The sequence below is a fragment of the Eschrichtius robustus genome, chromosome X (assembly GCF_028021215.1).
Source record: "Eschrichtius robustus isolate mEscRob2 chromosome X, mEscRob2.pri, whole genome shotgun sequence".
In the NCBI taxonomy this organism is placed as follows: Eukaryota; Metazoa; Chordata; class Mammalia; order Artiodactyla; family Eschrichtiidae; genus Eschrichtius; species Eschrichtius robustus.
In genome coordinates, this window is record NC_090845.1 from 55,929,835 (window position 1) to 55,953,291 (window position 23,457).

At 40.6% G+C, this 23,457-nt stretch overlaps 1 protein-coding gene across 3 annotated transcripts in view; it reads right to left on the minus strand.

The window, feature by feature from the left end:
- The window catches only part of ZC4H2 (zinc finger C4H2-type containing), a 35,260-nt gene extending 15,256 nt beyond the window's left edge, over positions 1-20,004 (minus strand). For 2 of the 3 annotated variants that reach the window (XM_068533295.1, XM_068533294.1), the window contains exon 1: positions 19,861-20,004. In XM_068533295.1, the coding sequence (XP_068389396.1) occupies positions 19,861-19,913 (53 nt within the window). In that variant the 5' untranslated portion in view covers positions 19,914-20,004. Of the gene's footprint in view, positions 1-8,573; positions 8,666-19,860 lie in introns of all 3 variants that reach the window. The other variant, XM_068533293.1, reaches the window with a different exon arrangement.
- Between the last annotated feature and the right edge of the window lie 3,453 nt (positions 20,005-23,457).

Here is a 23,457-nt window from a genome sequence, read left to right on the forward strand (position 1 = left end):
AGTATTTGCAGTTGATAGTTCTCTTCTTTCAGGACTTGAAAAATCTTGTGCCACTTCCTTCTGGCTTCTATATTTTCTGATGGGAAATTCACTGTCATTCAAACTATTTTCACCTATAGGTAAGGTGTAATTTCTCTTTGACTAGTTTAAGGCATTCTAGTTTTCAGACATTAACCATGATGTGTCTTGGTGTGGATTTCTATGAGTCTATCCTCTTTGAATCAGTTGGTGTATATCTCTTGACAAATCTGGGGAGTCTTCAGCCATTATTTCAAATATTTTTTAGTTTCACCCTCTTTTTTCTCTGTAGACAAGGCCTCTCTGTTGTGTAATTCCTCCTCCTTCCTTCCTTATGCCTTCCTTCCCTTTTATCCCCATTTCCTACATCATTTACGCCCCACACAGGCAACCATTCAAAACTACTTAATGCCTATTTATTGTGTTGCATGTGTTCTTCTAAACGGTAAATTATTGATGTATATTAAGGAGAGAAAAGGAGAGGAAGAAGGAGAGGGAGAGGGAAAGAGAATGAGAGAGAGAGAGAGAGAGAGAGAGAGAGTGTTATGGACTGAATCATGTCCCTCCAAAATTCATATGTTGAAGCCCTAATCCCCAATGTGAGTGTGTTTAGAGGGGGGCCTTTAGAGAGGTAATTAAGGTTAAATGAGGTCATAAATGTGGGACCCTAATCCAGTTAGACTGGTGCCCTTTGAAGAAGAAGAAGACACACCAGAGGTTGCCTTCTCTCTGTCTCTACAGGTACAGAGGAAAGGCCATGTGAAGACATAGCAAGAAGGCAGCTGTCTATAAGCCAGGAAGAGAGCCCTTACAAGAAAGTAAATTTTCTTGCACTTTGACCATGGACTTCTAGCCTCCAGAGCTGTGAGAAAATAAATGTCTGTTGTTTAAGCCACCCAGTCTGTGGTATTTTGTTGTGGAAGACTGAGCAGATTAACACAGATTTTGGTACCATGAAGTGGGGTACTACTTTAATAAAAACCTAAAAATGTGGAAGTGGATTTGGAACTAGATGAGGAGTAGAGGCTGGGAGAGTTTTCAGGCGCATGCTAGAAAAAGCCTATATTGCATTGAAGTGACTGTTGGTAGAAACATGGACATTAACGATGCTTCCAGTGAGGTCTCAAAGAGAAAAGAGGAACATGTCATTAGAACCTGGAGAAAAGGTGATCCTTATTATAAAGTGGCAAAGAATTTGGCTGAATTTTGTTCTAGTGTTCTGTGGAAGGTAGAGCCTGTGAGCAACGAAATTAGATATGTAGCTGAGGAGATTTTTAAGCAAAGTGTTGAATGTGAAGCTCAGCTGCTTATAGTAAAATGCAAGAGGAGAGAGAGAAATCAAAAGAATCATTAAGCAAGATGAACCAGAACTTGAAGATTGGAAAAATTCTCGTTCTATCCATATTGCAAAAAATATAAAGCATCTTCCGGAGAGAACACCAAGGATGTGGCTAGAAAACCACTCCTTGAGGAGATTACTCATGATTTTAATTAGGTATCTCAGCAGAAGTCAGGAACAGAGATGGGATTATACAAGCACAGTCACTGTCAGCATGGACCAAGGGGAGCAGAGAGAGGATGAAATAAAGGAAAGTTTTTGGAATCTACAAGGCAGGACAATAGAGTTACTTAGCTGCAAACATGCTTCATCCTTCAAGTAAAGGAAAGAATGACACCAAAGGTGATTAAGGGATCATCAGGGCTGCCATTCCCACCATTGGGTCTAGACCTAACCGGCTCTGGGGGCAAGGCTGTTGCCTCCTCAGTTTCAGTGGGCCAGGCTGCCTCTGACTAGTGCCTCAGGAGAAAGGCAACAGCAAAGGGCTGTGAGGGAGGGGGTGATACTGCCCAAAGCATCCAGCCAAAGATTATTCTCCAGCCTGAAAAATCTAATGAAACTTGCCTTGCTACGTTTTGCACTTTCTTGGGCTCTATCATCCCTCTCTTCTTTCTGATTTCTCCCTTTTCAAAAGGGAATGTCTATCCTATGCTTGTCCTACTATTATACTTGGGAAGCAGATCATTTGTCTGGTTTCACAGCTGGAGAGGAATTTTGCCCTTTGGATGAATCATACCTCAAGTCTCATCCAAACCTAAATTAGGTGATATTTAGATGAGACTTTTGACTGGGCATAGGTTCTGGAGTGCATTAAGACATTTGGGGCTGTTGGGAAGGGATGAATGAATTTTGCATGTGAGAAAGACATGCATTTGGTGGGAGGCATAGGGAGGAATGTTATGGAATGCATTGAGTCCCCTAATATACATATGTTCAAGCCCTAACCCCCAAAGTACTTCCAAGTACTTTGAGGGAACTTTTAGGGAGGTATAAGGTTAATCTCCAAAATATTTGGAGAGAGAATTTTAGGGAAGTGTAAGGTTAAATGAGGTCATCACAGTAGAGCCTTAATCTGGTTGTATTGACGTCCTTATAAGTAGAGGAAGGGACGCATGAGCTCTTTCTGTCTCCACACAAGACCAGAGGAATGGCCAAATGAGGACACAGGGAGGAAGCAGCCATCTACAGGACAGGAAGAGAGCCCTTACCAGAAATCAAAATTTCTGGTATCTATATCATGAATCTCCAGCCTCCAGAACTGTGAGAAAATAAATGTCTGTTATTTAAGCCACCCAGAATGTGTTATTGCTTTGTGGCAGACTAAGCTGACTAACATGCGCGTGCCTGGGCGCGCGCGCCTGGGCGCACGCGCGCGTGCACACACACACACACGCACGCACGCACACACACGGTATAGACTACTGATAACATATAGTTTTCATATGGCACTCTGATGTTAAGATCCAGGATTCCTTGCTTCTAAGTGTGGTCATCCACCACATTTTACCTGTCCACACTTCCAAGGATAAACTCTCACTTTGCTTCTATCTCCCCCCTCCACAAACAATACTTTGATGAATATTCTTGTGTCTGTCTGAGTAAATTTAGGTGGCTATATCCCAGGAGTGGGAAATCTGGCGCACAGGTAACGTGTATTCTTATTTCAAGTAAGAAGTGCCAATTTGCTGTGCAGGATGGCTACACCAGTTCACACTCCCACCAGTAGTGCATGAGGGCACCTGTTCTCTGTGCTTGTACTCAGAAAGGAGGAGCAATGCGGAAGCTTAGGGGATGCCCCAACTGGAGACCTGTAACAGAATGCACCCTGAGCTGGTCTCATTTCTCTCTTAAACAACCTCTGCCTGACTACCTAGCAGCTCTATCTTACCACCATCAAGAACTGATTAAGAGCTTTGCCTAGTTATTGCTGCTCTGCCCACCCCCACGACCCATCCCTGATCTCTGGGGGTTAAATAGAATTTTATCTGAAGGTCTCTGTATGTATTTGGGCATTTTCAGTGAAGCCAAACCCTTGGCACAGACAGCAGCCAAGTGATTCACATACAGCAAGTGGTACTCACAGACCAATGTGGGTAGGACCTGAGCACATGTGACTCTCCAGGCTGGGAGGGACCTTCGAAGGCATCTATCATCCCTTTGCCAGCCACTGCTTAAGTGCTTTCTATAATATCACTTCCAAGTGTTCAATTAGGCCTTCCTTGAACAACTTAGTCACAGAGCTCTCACTATTTCTCTAGACAAACCATTCCTTCTATAGGCAGCTCCAACAATTTGAAAACCCTAGGGTCACACAGAACACAGATCAGATGCTCCTTGTCCCCCCCCCCAAATTCATTCTCCTCCCCCTCCATAATAATAGAACCCCTGATTTTCATCTGGGCATGTGACACCTGGACTAAGGGCTGTATTTCCCTCTCTCCTTTGCAGCTGTTTGTGGCCACGTGACAATGTTCTGGCCAGTGGGATGAAAACACATGTGATGTGTGCAACGTCTAAGCTGTGACCCTAAAGGGAAGGAGTGTGCCATTCACTTCTCCTTTGCCCTCTCCCACTGCCTAACATGTATACACAACATCAAGCCATCTTCAACCCTGTAGATGAAGGCTACACCCTGCACATGGTGAAGCAACAATATAAAAAGAGCCTGAGTCCCCAACACGGAATAACCACACAAACCACAGGCCGCTTGTTCCCAGACTGATAATGTGAGAGAGAAGTGAACTTCTGTCTTGTTTTAACCACTGTTAATTTGGAACCAAGTTGGATTAGCTTTACCAATAAACATCCCAGTTAACTGGCTACTGCATTTATTTGAATCTAAAATGCCATTGGACATAGGGTACACATTATCTTATGGACTACTAAGAGAAAAATGCTACCTATTATATTATGACAAAATGTTTTCTTTTAATTTAAATGTTCATTTAATAGTTGTTGAAAGAGCTCTGGTAGACTGATTTAAGACACTATTTTAATCAGACTTTTCTAGTCTGAGTCATTTCTCATACACAATAACCTTTTATTTCAAGGGAAAACCACGATGAAATATTTTTGAAGATACTTTAAGTGGCAATTAAAGTCAACACATACAGTGATAATCATGCACATAATTCAATTGAAGGGATGATAATATGAACAGCCATGGCCAAGTTCGCATGTGCTCATGCATGAACAATAACACAATTCCCTCTTGGCCAATGGCAGTTGTAAGGTAGAATTGTATTTAAGACACATCCTGACTTTAGATTTTTAAAATATAAAATATGTGTGTATTAAATGGTGAAATCTGGTCCTTTAAAACCAAATTTGGGGAATAACCTTCACTTCCACTCTAGTCAAAATAGAGTAACGGGGACCAGATTTACCCACCTGTGCAAAATAACTAAAAGCAAAACAAACAAAAACGCCAAGACAAAACATATGAAAAAAACGGTGCTCAAATCATTGGACTTCAGGCAAGTAAGGTCAGTGATCTCTGAGAGATAGAGAAGCTTAGATGAGCCTGAAGATTGCCCCATCCTACTGCCTAGAGAAATATTCTAGACTGCAAGACAGGGACGGGGAACTCAGACAGAGCCTGGCCATCTCCCTCAATTGAGGAAATGGAGCTATGAGTCTGGAGAAGCCAAGGAACCTGGAGTTCACAGGAAAGAGTTTTGGAGAGGGGAGACCTGTGTAGAGAGAGAATGCTTACAATTTTCAGAGGCTCCCCCTCAAGTACTCACTGAAATATTGATCAGCACATGTGTGTAAGGAAACTAACTACCTGAAGCCAAGGAAAGAACCACCTCAGTGGATTAGAGGAAACAGTGATCAGAGCCCACAAAGGGCTGAGAATAGTGACTGTTCCAAACAATGAAGGTAGAAAATATTCACAATTTGTATAGCATTAGAGTACAAAGACAAGTTCTGCATCACTAATGAGGAAAATGAGCTCTACACTAAATGCTGCTATGGTCCCACTTAGCTAAGCTGAAAAGCAAGGCCCAGAAGGATAAAACAGATTCCAAGTGTCTTAATGACATGCCATAAGAAAGCTCAAGAATATTTATAGGAATGCAAAAATCTGCAGTCAACAAGGTAAATTTGAAAATGTCTGGCATCCAACCATACCTTGCCAGGTGTGCAGTTTGAAGCAGGAAAAATGCTATCCACAATGCTGAGAATAAAAATCAAAACTGATCTAGAAATGACACAGTTGATAGAATTAGTAGCCAAGGATACAAATAGTTATTATAAATGCATTTCATATGTTCAGAAAGCTTGTGGAAATACTGGCCACGTTAAGTACAGTTGTGGGAGAGATGAAAAATACCCAAATAAAATATCTAGAGATGAAAACTACAATGTCTGAGGTGAAAACTACATTAGTCAATTTAGACAATAAAGGAGAAAAGATTAATGAACATGAAGACATACCAATAGAAATTTCCCAAATGAAATATACAGAGAAAAATGGTCAAAAAAATAAACAGCATCAGCAAACTGTGGGACAACTTCAAGTGGCTAAAAGTACACGTAACTGGAGATGAGGAAGGAGGGAGAAAAGAAAAATATTTGAAAAATTAATAACTGAAAATGTTTCAAATTTGATGAAAACTATACATGCACTGATCTAAAATGTTCAACAAATCTCAAGCATGGGATGCAGGAAGAAAACTACACCAAGTCATATCACAATGAAATTGCTCAAAACTAATGATAAAGAGAAAATCTTAACAGCAGCCCAAGGAAAAAAGGCATGCTGCCCAAGAGGAACAAAGTAGGATAGAATCAAGACGACAGTGGCATATTATTTTCAAAGTACTGGGAAAAAGAAAAAAAGAAAAAACCTCTGCCAATATAGAATTCTTTACACATTGAAAATAACTTTTAAAAACAAAGGTGAAATAAAGACTTTCCGAGACATAGAAAAGTTGGGATCTATATCACCAGCAAACCTGCTCTATGATAAATGTTAAAGTATGCTCTTCAAGCAGAAGGAAAATAATAGCAGAGGAATACAGAGCATTGAACACGGAAAAATATAATGACTTTTTCTTGTTATTTAAATTCTTTAAAAAGATAACCAACAGTTTAAACCAAGAAGTGCATCAATGTAATAGCACAGAGGGCAGAAAGGGAGAAATAAAAATACAGTGCTGTAAGTTTCTTATACTATATCTGCAGTAGTATGAGATCACTTGAAGATAAAGTGTGACAAGTAAAGATGTATATCATAGACTCTAAAGCAACTACTAAAATAATAAAAAAACAGAATAATAGCTAATAAGTCAGAAAAACAGATCAAATGGGACCATAAAATATACTTAATCAAAAGAAGGCATAAAGGGAGGGGAAAGGGAACAAAAAAGCAGATGAGATAAATGGAAAACAACAAGGTGGTAGATCTCAACCTAACCATATCAACAAGCACATTAAATATAAATGGTCTAAACACCCTCAGTTAAAAAGCAGATTGCCAGATTGGAAGAAACAAGCAAACAAACAAACAAACCAAACTGTGGACTGCCTATAAGAATCCCACTTTAAATATAAGGGAACAAGTAAAAGTGAGAAGATACACCATGCTAACGCTATTCAAAAGAAAGCTGTCTAAATGCAGTGTGGTATCTTGGAAATCCTATCAAAATCTCAGCAGGCATTTTTGTAGAAATTGATAAGTGAAACCTAAAATTCATATAGAAATGCAAAGGGCCTAGAGCAGCCAAAACAACTCTCAAGAAGAATAACAAAGTTGGAGAACTTACATTGCCTGTTTTCAAGAATAATTTTAAAGCTGCAGTAATCAAAACAGTGAAGTATAGGCATAAAGATACACAAATAGACCTATGCAGCAGAACAGAGAGTCCCCAAATAAACCCACAAATATATGGAAAGCTGATTTTTTACAGTGATACAAAGGCAATGCTGTGGAGAAAGAATGCCTTTTTCACCAAAAGGCCCTGAAACAACTGGATATCTACATGCAAAAACAAACAAACAAGAAAAAGGCGTCAACCTATACTTTGCATCATACACAGAAATTAAGTGAAAATGGATTATAGGCCTACATGTAAAACCTAAAATTTCTGGAAGAAAATCTTTGTGACTTTGGCTTAGGCAAGGTCTTTCCTTATGTTATACAAAAATCACAATCCATATAAAAAAGAATACTGATGAGTAAGACTTCTTTATCAACATTAAAAACTTCTGCAATTTAAAAGACACTCTTAAGAGAATGAAAAGACAAGTTGCAAACTGGGAGAACATCTTTGCAAAGCATGTATCTGATGAAGGCCTTGTATCCTGAATACATAAGGAACACTCAAAATTCACAATAAGTAAATATATAACCCAACTGAAAAATGAGCAAAAGGTTTGAATAGACACTTCACCAAAGAAGATAGATGGGTGGCAAATAAATGCATGAAGAAGATGTTCAACAGGATTAGAAATTGAAACCTTCATACTCTGCTTCTGGGGATGGAAATTGGCACAACCAATTTGGAGAACAGTTTTGCATTATTTTAAAAAGTTATACACATGCTTGTCATATGACCCAGAAATTTCACTCTAGGAATCTAACCAGGAGAAATGAAAACATATTTCCACACAAAGACTTATATGTAAATGTTCAGAGCAGCATTCATAAGAGCCAAAAGGTGGAAACAACCCCAATGTTCATGTGGTGAGTGAATAAACAAAATGCAGTATATCCATACAATGGAATACTGTTTGCCAATAAAAAGGAAAGAAATACTGATATATGGTACAATGTGTATGAGCCTAAAAACAATGTGCTAAGTTATGTGCAATGTCCTGAAAAGGCAAATCTATAGAGACAGAAAGTATATTACTGGTTGCCTAGGCCTGTGTGTGGGAACAGAGATGGACTGACACTGGGCATAAGGGCTCTTTTGGGGATGCTGGGGATGTTCTAAAATTGTATTGTGGTGATAGTTGCACAACTCTGTACATTTACTAAGAGTCATTGAATTGTACAGTAAGTCCCCTACATATGAAAAAGTTCCATTTCAAGAGCACGTTCGTAAGTTCAATCTGTTCGTAAGTCCAACAAAGTTAGCCTAGGTACCCAACTAACACAATTGGCTATATAGTAAAGTACTGTAATAGGTTTATAATACTGTAAACACAAATAATACATAGAAAACAAACACAAAAAGTAAACATTTTTAATCTTACAGTACAGTACCTTGGAAAGTACAGTAGTACAGTACAATGTTTGGTGCTTCTTAGCAGTATCAGCTGCATCACTGCTGCTTTTATGCTTCTGGACATCCTGGGCTTGAAATAAAGATACTTACTACTGTGCTCTATACAGTACTGTACAGTAAAGTACACAAAAGTACAACCACTTGTAGAAGATGCACCCACATAACAATGCACGCCAGACACATGAACTAATGTACATGATTGGACATGTGAGCACAGGTTTGCATCTTTGAAAGTTCGCAACGTGTAGGGAACTTATTGTATACCTAAAATGGATGGTTTCTATGGTATGTAAATCACAACTCAATAAAGCTGTTAAAAATATATCCTCCATTGTCTTCTTACTGTACCCAGAATTAAATCTAAACACACAAATTCTAAGCTCTTTGTACCCCTCTGCTCCTGTTTTCCCAGGAAAATGAGTGATTCGTCAAAAGGCTTGTGTAGAAAAAACAGATTTTAAATGGATTTGGACAAATGAGGTACCCGGGAGGAATGGGAAGTGGGTTAATGTACCCTTGTGGTTGATTGCCTACACCATGCTGTTCAAGCTTAGGATCTAATGCCCAGCCTTCCATGCTCTATCCAGCAACTGGGTAGTTTGGGCTAAGATTAAAGGTAAGTAAAAGGTCGTTCCTTTCACAGATCTACAGAGTGGGCATTATGCCAGCCACTGCTTAAATGCGCACACACATAATAGCTTCCTTCTCTTTTCATTTTCTATCAATCATGCAGACAAAAATAAATGTATTAAGCAAGTGCCACTTACCCAACAGTGTGCTGGATCCTGGGGGTGACTGAAGAGAAGACCCCTTCCTTCAAGTAAAATTATTGATTGTGGTCCAATATAGAAAATAGGTCAAATCATAACTATTATGGTTCAAGTGGAAGTGGGTACCAGAGTCTTTATTCTCTCCTCAAATCCAACCCTGCCTGACTCTACCAGAGTAGGCCTTGATACACCTCCCTGCAACTCCCAGGGCTCCTCAGAACATTACTTCAAAGCCACCAATAAAATCTATCCTCTTCACTTCAGAGATGAAGAAACAAATGTCCAGAATGGGAAAGGAACTAGCCCAAGAGCATGCAGCTATGGTCCTCTGGGTCCTCTACATGTACAGACTTTCACATGAAGCAATTTGAAATCTGGATAATTATATATATAAGAGCCTTCTAGAAACTGACACTATACCATATTTCTGTCTGTAAACACCATGTCATCTATCACACCGCTTTGGCTCAACAATTACATTTGGAGTGACAATTATGAATGCAAATAAGTGGTAAGTCCAGGGTACTGACTGTAATCTCAGTAGTCTCAGAGAAAGAAAGATATTATCATGGGTGGGGGGCTTTAATTCATTCAGTTAAGATTTACTAAGAGTGTATAAGTTCCAGGAACTGGGAAGGAATTGGGAGTTAAGAAAGGATTTATTTAATAAAAATAGCTATCTATCTATCTATCTATCTATCTATCTATCTATCTATCTATTTTTGGTGTCTACTATGTTCCAGCAACTGTCCTAGGCACTTGATACGCTATCTAATTTAATCTTCATCATGACCACATAAATAGGTATGTTTAGCTTCATTTTTACAGATGAAGAATTTGAGGCTGTGAGAAGTAAAGTGACCTGCCCAACATCACAAAGCCAGGAAGTGCAGAATCCAGTGTGCTGAACCTGATGACCTTTCCACCATACGAAGGAACTTTCCTCATATATGATGTATTTCAAGCCATGGAAAACAAGCCAATGGGGTGAATCTTGCCCTGGATCAGTCAGTCACCAATTTTAAGGGTGAAATAGGGCACATCATGGAACCTCTTGGAAGCTTGGAAATTCTATCTACCTGAGAAGTAAGACTCAGTGTAGTCCTGCACAGAGTTGTTGGATGACTCCATAAGATGGAATCTGTGGAATGTTTGGCCCTACAAGTGAGGAAAGCATCCAAGTCATTAAAGACCCGATTTTATATGGAAAATTTCCTAATGAAATCCTCCCAAGAGGCTAAGGCGCAGCTGGTATGGCCACGGAATCCCAGGAAATCCACAGAATACTTCCTTAGGATTTCCCACAATCACTGGGGCTACAGTCTTACTTAAATCTTGAATGAAGATTCCTGACCTCCTTAGGCCACAGCCTCTCCAGACAGAGTCCTGGGCCAAGACAAAAATATTCAGCTGGCTAACTTCTTTCCAATGGCTCTTTGCTGACTAATGTGGAGAAGGAAGGGTAGAGAGCAGAAGAAGTTCTAGGGCAATGGATCATCTATTCCTGGGACAAACTTGGCAGGCTCATCTGTCACCCAGCTTAAGGGGTGACTTAGCCCCAACACTCACTCAACAAGCAGAGTAGGAAAGCTGGGACCTGTAGGACTTGAGGATGGGCAGACCAAGTGAAGACACTGGCTAGCAGAGATGGATGGAAAACTGCCCAGATTTGTTGATGAGCTAAGGGAATGGTGGGAAGTGGACCGATCCAGAATATATTATATAGGCATAATCCGCCAGGTCTTACTAATGCAGTGGTTTTTCCAAGTGTGTTCCCTGGACCGGCAGCAACAGCATTGCCTGGGAACTTGTTAGAAATGCAAAGTCTCAGGCCTTCCGAATAAGAGACTCTGGAGATGGGACCCAACAATCTAGATTTCAACCGCCTGCCAGGTGGAGCCTAATGCACGCCCAAGTTTGACAACCACTGTGCTAGTGTTTTGGATACATGGAGTCATAGAGGGAAGAGTGAAGAATGATTCCAGATTTGGGGATGGGGGTGGCATTTACTACTGATGGGGGAGACTAGGAAAGGAGACTGGGGGTGGGGATGCGGGTAAAGTTGAGAGTTCTGTTGGGGTCTGTTTAAGATGCCAGTGATATATCCAGTGGGGTTGGTTAAGTGGAAAGTTGGATATGTGAGTACAGAACTCAGGGGAGAGATCAGAGCTATTCACCTTGATTCTAAGATCCTTGAGAACAGATCTAATTCATCTTAGACTCTGAGAATTTCCCAGCCCTGTGTATGGCCCAGAACAGGTGCTTGGTAAATGTAACTGAATGAAAAAAAAAGGAGCCGGCTTTTCCTGCTTACTCTAGTCTGATGAGAACACTGCCTAAGTACCAAGTGTTCTTCCATTTAATATTTATTTGTGCATCTGGAAAAGCAGCTACTGTTGGAAAAGAAGTTTTCTTTGAACAGTTCACCTTGAAGACTTTCTTATAGCTTAGCATCAAATGTCAACTCTCTTGCATTCTCTCTCCTGTAGCCAGAATTGGCTTGACTTGCCCATCCCTAAGTCCCAGAGTTGCCAGCTGTTCTGTGACTTGTTGTTGAGTGAGCATTGGGGCCAAAACTGACTTAGTTTTCAAGCGAGGTGATAGTGGAGCCTGCTGAAGCTGCTACAACAATGACAGAGGGAAGGAAGGAAGGAAGAAAGGAAGGAAGGAAGGAAGGAAGGAAGGAAGGAAGGAAGGAAGGAAGGAAGGCAGACTCATGTCAGTTCAAAACTTTACCATAAGGCAGAATAACTTCAGTGCTATAATAAATCTCCCTGTGGGAGCCCAAAGGGGTAAGTGATTCATTTGGACTAGGGAATTTGAGGTTTTGAACAAGAGGTGGTGTTTGCTCTGGGTCTTCCTTGAAGAATAAGTAGGATTTACAGGCTTGGAATAAGGGAAGGACATTAAGAATGAGGGATCTGCCAGCTACATGTAAAAGAATGAAATTAGAACACTCCCTAACACCATACACATAAATAAACTCAAAATGGATTAAAGACCTAAATATAAGACCCGACAGTATAAAACTCTTAGAGGAAAACATAGGAAGAACACTCTCTGACATAAATCACAGCAAGATCTTTTTTGCCCACCTCCTAGAGTAATGAAAATAAAAACAAACATTAAAAAATGGGACCTAATGAAACTTAAAAGCCTTTGCACAGCAAAGGAAACCATAAACATAACGAAAAGACAACCTTCAGAATGGGAGAAAATATTTGCAAATGAAGCAATGGACAAGGGACTAATCTCCCAAAAATACAAACAGCTCATGTAGCTCAGTACCAGAAAAACAAACAACCCAATCAAAAAATGGGTGGAAGACCTAAATAGGCATTTCTCCAAAGAATACATACAGATGGCCAAGAGGCACATGAAAAGATGCTCAACATCACTAATTATTAGAGAAATGCAAATCAAAACTACAGTGAGGTATCACCTCATGCCGGTCAGAATGGCCATCATCAAAAAATCTAGAAACAATAAATGCTGGAGAGGGTGTGGAGAAAAGGGAACCCTCTTGCACTGTTGGTGGGAATGTAAATTGATACAGCCACTATGGAGAACAGTATGGAGGTTCCTTAAAAAACTAAAAATAGAATTACCATATGACACAGCAATCCCACTACTGGGCTTATACCCTGAGAAAATCATAATTCAAAAAGATACATGCACCCCAATGTTCATTGCAACACTATTTACAATAGCCAGGTCATGGAAGCAACCTAAATGTCCATTGATAGATGAATGGATAAAGAAAATGTGGCACATATATACAATGGAATATTACTCAGACATAAAAAGGAATGAAATGGGGTCATTTGTAGAGATGTGGATGGACCTAGAGACTGTCATACAGAGTGAAGTATTGTTTTGGCCAAAAAGTTCGTTTGGGTTTTTCCATAACATCTTACAGAAAAACCTGAATGAACTTTTTGGCTAACCCAATAAGTCAGAAAGAGAAAAACAAATATCGTATATTAATGCATATATGTGGAATTTACAAAAATGTTACCGATGAACCTGTTTGCAAGGAAGCAATAGAGACACAGACGTAGAGAACAAATGTATGAACACCAAGGGGGGAAAGAAGACGTAGGATGAATTGGGAGATTGGGATTGATATATACACTAATATGTATAAAATAGATAACTAATGAGAACTATTGTATAGCACAGGGAACTCTACTCAATGCTCTGTGGTGACCTAAATGGGAAGGAAACCCAAAAAAGAGGAGATATATGTATATTTATAGCTGATTCACTTTGCTGTACAGCAGAAACTGACACAACATTGTAAAGCAACTATACCCCAATTAAAAAAAAAAGAATGAAGGACCCACATTAGCAAAGGCCTGGAAGAATGGAAATATATAAAACAGTGAGGAACTTCTGTGTGGATAAAGAATAAGGTGAATGAAAATGAGAGGTAGTAGATAAGATTGGAAAGGTAGGTCTGGGACAGACTTGTGGGGGAGAGGGGCATGAATGTCATGGCAACAATTATAGGCAAATGTCTATGGACATATAGTAGGAAATGACTTACAATGAGAAATGAATCTTATATTGTGACACACAAACACAGATAGAAAACTGAAACAAAAGTTCCCACAGAGAATACCTACCATTTCTTATGCAATGTATGCTGATATTTTCTATCTTATTTTGTATAAATTTTTTTTTTTACAAATCCTACTAGCAGCTAATTCATTTCATGACCTACTAATGGTTCACGATCTGTGTTTTGAAAAATACTGCTACAGGCAATGGGAAGTCAGTGAATGTGTTTGAGGAATAACATAGTAACTCCAGTGCTTTAGGAAGGTAGTTCTCATAGCAGTGTGGATGGAATTAAAAATAGGGGGCAGACTGAAAATAGGAAAGCAATTCTATAGGTAGAAAGCGCTACAATATTATAATTATCCAGGTTGGTCATGATGAAGGCCTAAAACAGGACAGTGAGTGTGGAGGTTGAAAGTGGGGCATGAATATGAGCCAGATGTTGAAGGTGGGACTTGCTAACTGATCAAAGGTGAGTTATAAAAAAGCAAGGGTAATCAGCATCAATATCCAGGTTTCAATCTGAGGTAACTGTGCAGAGAATGATGGCATTAAACAAGTGGTTTAGTGGGAGGAGCTGGATTGGGGCAGGAAGAGACAAAGTCTTAAGAGTTGATTGACTTCAGCTGTGTCTGTGGAACAACCAGGCAGACAAGCCCAGTAGACTGTGGGATATATCAGGCTGAAGCTTGGAAGGAAGTTAAGGGGTAGAGACTGGAGAAATGAAGATAATATTTGAAGCTGTAGGAGTATAAGAGGTAACTCAGGAGAATGTGTAGAGAGAGAAAAAGAGAAGACTTGAGAAAAAGACTTAAGAGGATCTACTTAATGCTACAATATTTACTTCCAAAATGAGTTTTTCCTTTCTTAAGTGAGTAAAGTTTATTGTGTATGGATATGTGTGCACTGGGGCATGGATGAGTGCAATGTGTGTGTATGAATGACATGTGCATGTTAAGGAAATATTAGTATGCATTTGGGGAGCTGGTGAAGGGCTCTGGTTGCTCTAGCAGTGGCTACACTCACTTTCTTTGCCTCATGGCTTCTTCTCCTTTCCTTCCCTCTTTTCCATCTCTCCTCTTTTGTTCCATTCTTTCCTTCCCCTTTCCACATATCCACATGCTCCTTCATCACCACTTGAAAGCCCAAGAAATTGATGGGCAAAATAGACCAGTGTGGGACTTGGGGCCCAAGGTCTGCAGCATAGTGTTGGAGTGTGGTTGGGGTTAGGAGGAAAGACAGGGCTGTGAGCATGTGGTCAGAGTCAGAAGTGGGGAATGGTTTGTGGTGGGAGAATCCATTCCTGAGACATTTTCCACTTCAAATTCTGCCATCAGTGTGTATGTACATGAATGTGTGTGACTATGAATGTGTATATTTCTGTGCCTGTGCCTGGGGGTGTGTCTGACTCTCAGCTTGACTTAATCAGGTTTTGGGGCGATATTATCCTCATCACTGCTACTTCAGTGCAGAAGTAAAATTATTTTTTTAACAGAAATAGGCTGCTTTGTTTATACCTTTGAGGGATTTAGGATTAGAGCAGTTGAAGAACTGTGAATAATGGTTAATTAGATTATCAGCATTTGTTGAAATGCATATGCCATGTGAATAGGAGGATACATTCTCTCTTCCTTTCCTAGCTGTGTGACCATAGATAGGTTACCTAACCTCCCTGAGCCTTAGTATCCTTTTCTGTAAAATGCAGATAATAATTCCTACCACAGATTTCCATTAGCAAGAGTTGAATATTAAATGAGCTAAGAGCTTTGAAATCAGTAGGTGTTCAACCAATGTTAGTTCCTTTCTCCAGTTCCTTCTACCCCTTCCTTCTCTCCACCTCTCATACATGTTTTACTGGTCCACATGTGAAAATCGAGTTGTATTTGTAATACTTTCCCTATTTTCAGTTCTTAAACCAAGTGATATAACCTTTGCATATTACTGTAAAATTATCAAAAGAAGGCTAATTTAAATCACTTTTGGTGCATACACATCTAGAATTATGTCTTCTTCGTGGATTGACCCTTTCTCATATAGTTCAGTCATGTTTTTAAATCGACTGTCATTTCATTGGTGTATTTAGACCATTTATATTCAACATAATTATTGATATGTTAAGGCTAAGTGTGTCATTTTATTTTTTGTTACCTGTTTTTCTCTGTGATTAGTTTTTCTCTTTTCTTTGGCCTGCCTTCCTGTGGGTGACTTGAACATTTTTTTCAAATTTCATTTTGATGTATCTATAATTTTTTTAAACTAAAGCATAGTTGATATGCAATATTATATTAGGTTCAAATGTACAGCATAGCGATTCAATATTTTTATAGATTATACTCCATTTGAAGTTATTATAAAATATTGGCACTATTTCCCTGTGTTTTATAATCCTTGTATCTTATTTATTTTATATATAGTATTTTGTTTCTCTTAATCCCCTACCCCTTATCTTGCCCCTCACCCACTTTCCTCTCCCTGCTGGTAACCACTAGTTTGTTCTCTATATCTGTGAGTCTGTTTCTGTATTTTGCTATGTTCATTCATTTGTTTTATTTTTTAGATTCCACATATAAATGACAACATACAGAATTTATCTCCTCAAAAAACTAAAAATAGAACTACCATATGATCCAGTAATTCTACTCCTGTGTATATAATCCAAAGAAAATGAAAACACTAATTCAAAAAGTTACATGAACCCCAGTGTTCATAGCAGCATAATTTACAATAGCCAAGATATGGAAGAATCCTTAGTGTCCATCAACAGATAAATGGATAAGTAAGATGGAAATTTACCTCCCTTTTACATTCTTTTATACTCCCTGTTTATAATATAAATGTCTTAACTATTTCCTCTATATACATTCAGAACCACATGAGACAGTGTAATAAATTTTGATCCAATCATCAAACAGGATTCATACAACTCAAGAGGAAAAGAAATTCTGTTGTATGTACCCATGTTTTTGCCTACTGTGCTCTTTCTTCCAAGGTTCCTCCTTTTATTGTTTCTTTTCTGTTTTAAGACTTACTTTTTTCATTCTTATAGGGTAGACCTCCTACTGATAAATTCCCTGTTTCCTTTCATCTGAGAATGTCTTGATTATCCCTTTATTCCTGAAGGATATTACCACTGCACATAGGATTCTGGGTTGACGATTCTTTTCCTTCAGCAGTTGAAAAATGTTGTGCTACTTCCTGCTAGGGCCTCATCAGTTTCTGATGAGGAATCTGCTGACTTTCTATTTTTTTTTTCCCTGAAGGTACAGGTAAGATGTTGTTCCTCTTTGGCTGTTTCCTACATCTTTTCTCTGCTTCTGTTTTCAGAAGGTTGACTCTGATGTGTCTTGGTATGAATTTCTTTGGGTCTTTTTTCATGGTGTTTGCTTAGCTACTTGGATCTGGAAGTTTATGCCCTTTGCTCAGTTTGGGAAGTTTTAAGCCACTACTTCTTCAGGTACTTCCGGTCCTGCCTTATTTCTCCTCTCTTTCTGAGATTCTGTTGACATGACTGTTAGACCTTTTGTTATAGTCTCACAAGTCTGGAGGCTCTGGCTCTGCTCAATTCCTTCTTTTCTTTTCTTTCTTTTTTTTTTCTTTTTACATTTAATTTCCCTCTGTTGTTTACACTGGGTTATTTCTATTGTTTTATGTTTAAGTTGTCTGATTCTTTCCTCTGTCTTCTCCATCTTGCTGTTGATCCCATCCATTGAGTTTTTAGATATTTTTTTTCCAGTTTTCAAACTTCCATTTGGTTCTTCTTTGTGTTTTATATTTCTTTTTGAGACTTTCTATTTAAATGCTGAGATTTTCTATTGTATCATTTGTTGCAAGTGTGTTGTGGTTGCTCCCTGAAGCATTTTTATGATGGCTGCTTTAAAATCCTTGTCAGATAATTCCAACCTCTGTGCTCTCTCAACCCTGGCATCTGTTTACTTCCTCTTGCCACTGAAACTGATAATCTTGGTATGGCAAGTGATTTTTTTCAATTAAATTTGGACACTCTGGATCTCTCTTAACACTTTTGTCTTTGCAGGCCTCCTCTGATGTGCTACTTTTTCAGGGAAGGGGGGCAGTATAAGTCCAGGTTCTCCACTGGGTCTCTGATTGACATCCAGGTTGGGGAGAGGCTCTTTGTTATTGCTGGTTGAGGGTGAGAGTTCTGGCCTCTCTTAGGCCTCTTAGGATCCCATCCCAGCTAGTAGTGGTAGGAATGCCAGGTTTACCACTGGTGAGGGTCGAAGTCATGGCCCCCCATTTGGTCTGTACTAGAAAGGGTCACTTTTCCTTGTTCCCAACTGTTCCTTCCCTTGGGGTTGGGTAGGGATTCCTTTAAAGTCTGGTAAAAATAAGTCTAGGCTCTTCACTTGCAGGCATAAGTTTCTTATTAGCTGCACTGTTATTATGACAGCTGACTTTTTCCTGCACCAAGATGCCTCACTCCCTATATCCTGATTCTTTTGCAGAAAATAAATTGCAATATACACCCTGTCTACCCTTTCCTAGGACCCGAAGGGATAGAATGGGAAGACCAGAGCCTCTGCACACAAATTGACTGGGTTCTTGTCAAAATCTGGCATTTTCAAACTGTTTGGCTCTGGAAAAATTACTTAAATTTTCTGAGCCTCCATTTTCCCAGTTGTAAAGGAAGTGTAGGAAGCTCTCAGGATTGCCGAATGCGCAATAGTAGGTCAAGCGGCTTGGCACACCAGGGGCTCAATAAATAATAGTTCCTTCCTTTTACTCTCCAGCAGAAGTAGAAATATAACCCCTGCAAAGGACAAAAAAGCCAAGGTGCTTCCCCACCACCACCATCATGTGTGAGTCTCACCAAAGGCATTCACTCCAAGAGTTAAATCTCTTGGTCAAAGTCTTATTTCTTAAAGGGACTTGATATCCTCCCCCATTTTTCTTCAGGTTCCTGGAAAATACTAAAGGGAACGGCCCAACCCAGGGCACCCTCAGAAGGAGGGTGAAAGCCGAGGCAGAGGCGGGTCGGTGGGGGACAGGGTGTCCTGGCAGAGAAGAGCGGGTGAAGGAAGGCCTGGTATTGGCCCAGGCAGTCCACTCAACTGGCGTTATTGTGCTCTGAGCAAGGACAGTATCATCGCCTAGCCAATGCCACTCCTGGAGAAAAGGGGTAGGGGATGCAGGCAACACGCACTTTGCGTCCCGCCCATTAGCCCATCACCTCTGGGGCCTGAGATCAACTGTTGCAGGCGGCAACTGCCTCCCCAGTCTCCATCACTCCCAGCCCCCTTCCCAAGCACCGGGTAGGAGAGGAAGAAAGTGGTGAGTGAAAGCAAAAAATACATAAGAGCGAGTGTTCTCTGTCCTCCCTGTCCTGGCCTGCAGGGATTCCTCCGCATCCCCAGTCTGCAGCCCCGGGCAGCCGCCACCAGCCCCGATGTGTTAGACTCTGCTCTCAAAAGGCTCGCCCGAGCTCGAGGTCCTGAAGTTGAACAGAAAACTGAAAAAAAAAAAATCTAGACACCTAAAGAGCAAGGAGCCAAATACACCTTGGAGCCTACAAACGCTTTGAAAAATAATGGGTCCAAGAATGCCATTCCCCCAACTCCCACACAAGAAGCATAAAGCTGTCTTGGGACCAACACCCACCCACCCCCGCCCCCCCCCAACACAAACACACTTACACCGTGTGTCTGCATCTGGCTTTCTCAGACACATCTGGCAAAAGATCCCTCTCGGTCGGTCTGTTTCTCTGTCTGCCTCTCTCTCTCTCTGCTAGTCTCAGTTCCGATTCTCCCCTGCCTCATTCCCATCCTTGAATTCCGTGGTGAATGGGATCCTTTTCAGTCCCCCTCCGCAAGTAGCCCAACAATAGACACTTTCCGTAGCTAGCAGCCCTCTCCCGCAGTGAGGGATTTGGGTAGCTTCGGAGGGGACTGGGAGGGAGCTGCAAAGTTCCACTTACCTGATCTCTTTAATGCTTTCCAATTTGCACATGATTTCTTGTTCATCTGCCATGCTTTTCACTCTCACTTTCACGTCCTGAGAAAGGTACAAACACACAAGCCCAGGGATACAATAGACACAATGTAACCACCTCCTCCCGGCATGGGGCTCTGAGCCTGTGCGGTAGGGACATGGAGAAGGCCTGGGAGCTGTAGTCCGCAGCTCCAGGACCAGCCAGGCAGCCCGGAGGCCTGCAGGACTACAACTCCCAGAAGGCCAAGCGAGACATTCCTGTTTCTCTTCCTGCAGCTGCACTTTAAGTCAATTTGTCACAGATAATTGTGTCAAAGGTTGTGAGGAGTACAAGGGAATAGTGATATTCGTTTGGCCCGTGAGAGCGAGAGGTTGAGTGTTCTGGCAGCTGTCTGGGAACTCGTGGCTTTGGCATTCAGATGGGGTGGAGAAGAGGTGGAAGGGAGGAGGGAGCAGCTGCTAAGGCTGAAGGATGGGGAGGGGTTGACCACGTTCCTTCCAGCCCTCCATCCATTCTAGTTACCGAGTTCAAACTTTGCCAGTCAACGAAGGAGGTACTGGGGGAGGCACTGGGTGAAACAAAGATAAATAAAAGCAAGTCCTTGCCTTTGAGGAGCAGGAGAGAATGAAAAGTAACCCATTAATTACAGTGCATTGTGCTGTCATAATACAGAAATGGATAAAGTGTAATCTGAGCAGAGAAGATGTAAATAGGTCTTAAAATATAACTGAGAATTTTCCAGTCCACTGGGGAGGACTGACTTTCCAGGACAGGGCACAACACATATAGAAAGGAAAGGACAAGTGGGCCAAGGTGTCTGGAACATAAGGTTCATATATGGAGTGGGGAGGTGGGAAAGAGAAATGGGAGATGTACCTAGAAAAGCTAGGCTGGAACCAGATTGTGAAAGACCTTTAACTTAATCCAAAATAGAGTTTGGATTTAATAGTATAGGCACACATTCACCCAATACACATTTATTAAGTGTGCTAAATAATGCCAAGTTATTTTATGTTTCAAAGCATGGGAGTGATAAGGTTGGAAGGATGTCTTAGGGAGGTGACTCTAGAGGCAAAGTGGAGAATGACTGGGAGGAGATGAGAGCATGTAAGAAGAGGTAATTGCTCAGAGAGAATGGAGAGGTCCAGAGAGCTGGGTTTTGGACACGTGGAGGACTTTGACTCACTCCCAACTAAAAGTAAGCTGGAGCTCTCTCTGATTGATCTTGCCCTTTCTTTTTCTAGGCCTCAGTTTCCTAATCTGAAAAATGGACCTACTTAGCCCCACCTCAAAGGCCCATTGTAAGTACTCAGTGAGATCGTTCCCAGATATTGCTAAATACAGGGCTTGATATTTTGGGGAGTGGGACAATAGTAGAACATGAGTCTCATGACATTCTGGATATCCACACTGATTTTAAGAGTTTTCTAGGGAAGGAACTGAAACCCTTCTCTTCTTTGGATCCCAGACATAATAACTTTCACAACCAGGAATTTCTCCATGGTGTCCAGCCTAACAGTTTCCTTGTGGTCTTGAAGATCCTTGTCTTGTAGTGTCACTAGCAGGCATTTGAATACTATTGAGTTGGTTGGTCAGAAAGACTGTGGGTCTGAGCTACCCTACCTTAGAGTCCAGAGCCAAGAATTTGCTGCAGCCCTGTTCTATAAGAGGAGGGGGAAGGGAACAATCCATGTAAGTGCCTGGCATGTATCAGCTACTGTGCTGAGAGCTGTATGTACAGTCCCTCATTTCATTCTCTCAATCTCTGTGAAGGGGATAAGTAGATTTATCTGTTTCTACAGGGAAGAAAACTGACTCTGGAAAACTGGCTTGGCCAAGGCCACAAAGTAAGTTACAAAGCTAGAGCCTGGGCTCAGATTGGACCAAGGGACTTGGGAATATCTATGAAAAAATATGAAGAACAAAAGTAAAATGGCATCTTAAATGTATATATTTATGTCAAAATATCACTTTATAAGTTAACTCTTGTTTGAAGAGAAATGGAAGGTGTGCATGGGGATGTGGAGGGAAAAATTTAGGAATGGCCTCTGAGGTTTTAAAACTAATTTCTCTTCTTCTGCCATCCACTTCCTCTTAGAATCTTTACCTCATGCTGTGTTCACATGTCTGGTAAGGGTCTAGAGATAGCTTTGTATCTGTTTCAATTAAATGTGTTAATAGATTTATAATATGATTTTCAAAGTAATTTGGCAAATGTCTTCCAAGCCTCACCAAAACCCTATTTCACAGATGATGAACCAGGCCAAGAGAGGCAATGGACTTATCCAAGGTAACCCAGCCTGTCTGATGCAGAAATAGAACCCTGAACTCAGGGACCTGTGCTCTTCCCATAGCCCCACACTACCTGTATCAAGCTGCTGCAACCCCAATGGAATCCAAACTCCTCTGTTACTTGAGCCAGATATTACACCCAATAAAGGGAGCCTGCAGAGGGCCAAGTGTGTTCCATGCTCCCAATCCAAGGACATTAAAGGGAGATGACAGTTAATCTAGGTGAAGGAGCCCTGGAAGCATCTGGAACTTGGAATAAGTTTTGTGCTATTTGTAACAAAGTATCCAATTAAGAAAAGGGTCCATAAGCCTTGTAGCTTTCATGGATTTGTCTTGGCTTCTTGACATCTTTAACAACAGGTGTCTCACCTGCACCTTGCTGAGTTGTAAGAAATCAGGCTAGCAGTGAGAGGAAGGTAAATGTTACAGGTAAAGAGAGGGGAATAGAAAGAAACCATACCTTCTGCTCTTGCTCCTGAAGCAGTACTTCAAACAGTATCTTCAAGCCAAGCTGGTAGCCATATAGTAAGAGGTGTTCAATGAATCTCGATTGATCAGAAAGCTGTAACAGATGAGAGAATATTTTGGAGTTGTGCTAGCACTGAGTTATAATGTGTTATTTTATTAGAAAAAGTTCATTGATTTGAGGTGGGTGGTGGGAATAAAATACCTCAGTCCTATCAGGATCAATATTCTCCTTATTACTAAGAAACAGGTAAGGAGGCAGGATATGTTGGGATGAATACCATTAAAATGTAAGGAGTTAGCAAAGGGAAAGTGAGCCAGTTTCTTCTTAACTTGATACTTCCAGGGAACAGATCAAGATTTTAAGAGTGGAGGCCAGAATGTTTGAATTCATACACCTTTCCCTCTGTTTCAATAATGAACTGAACTAAGACAGGAGGCAGAGATGCAACAACAGCTTTCAATCTGAATTGCCTTTCAAAAAGTGATGACAAAAAAAAAAAAATTGCAGAGGGAGGAACACGCCCAAGCTCATTTTATAAGGCCACCATCACCCTGACACCAAAACCAGACAAAGATGTCACAAAAAAAAGAAAATTACAGGCCAATATCAGTGATAAACATAGACACAAAAATCTTCAACAGCATACTAGTAAACAGAATCCAACAACACATTAAAAGGATAATACAACATGATCAAGTGGGATTTATCTCATGGATGCAAGGATTCTTCAATATACGCAAATCAATCAATGTGACACACCACATTAAGAAACTGAAGGATAAAAGCCATATGAAAATCTCAATAGATGCAGAAAAAGCTTT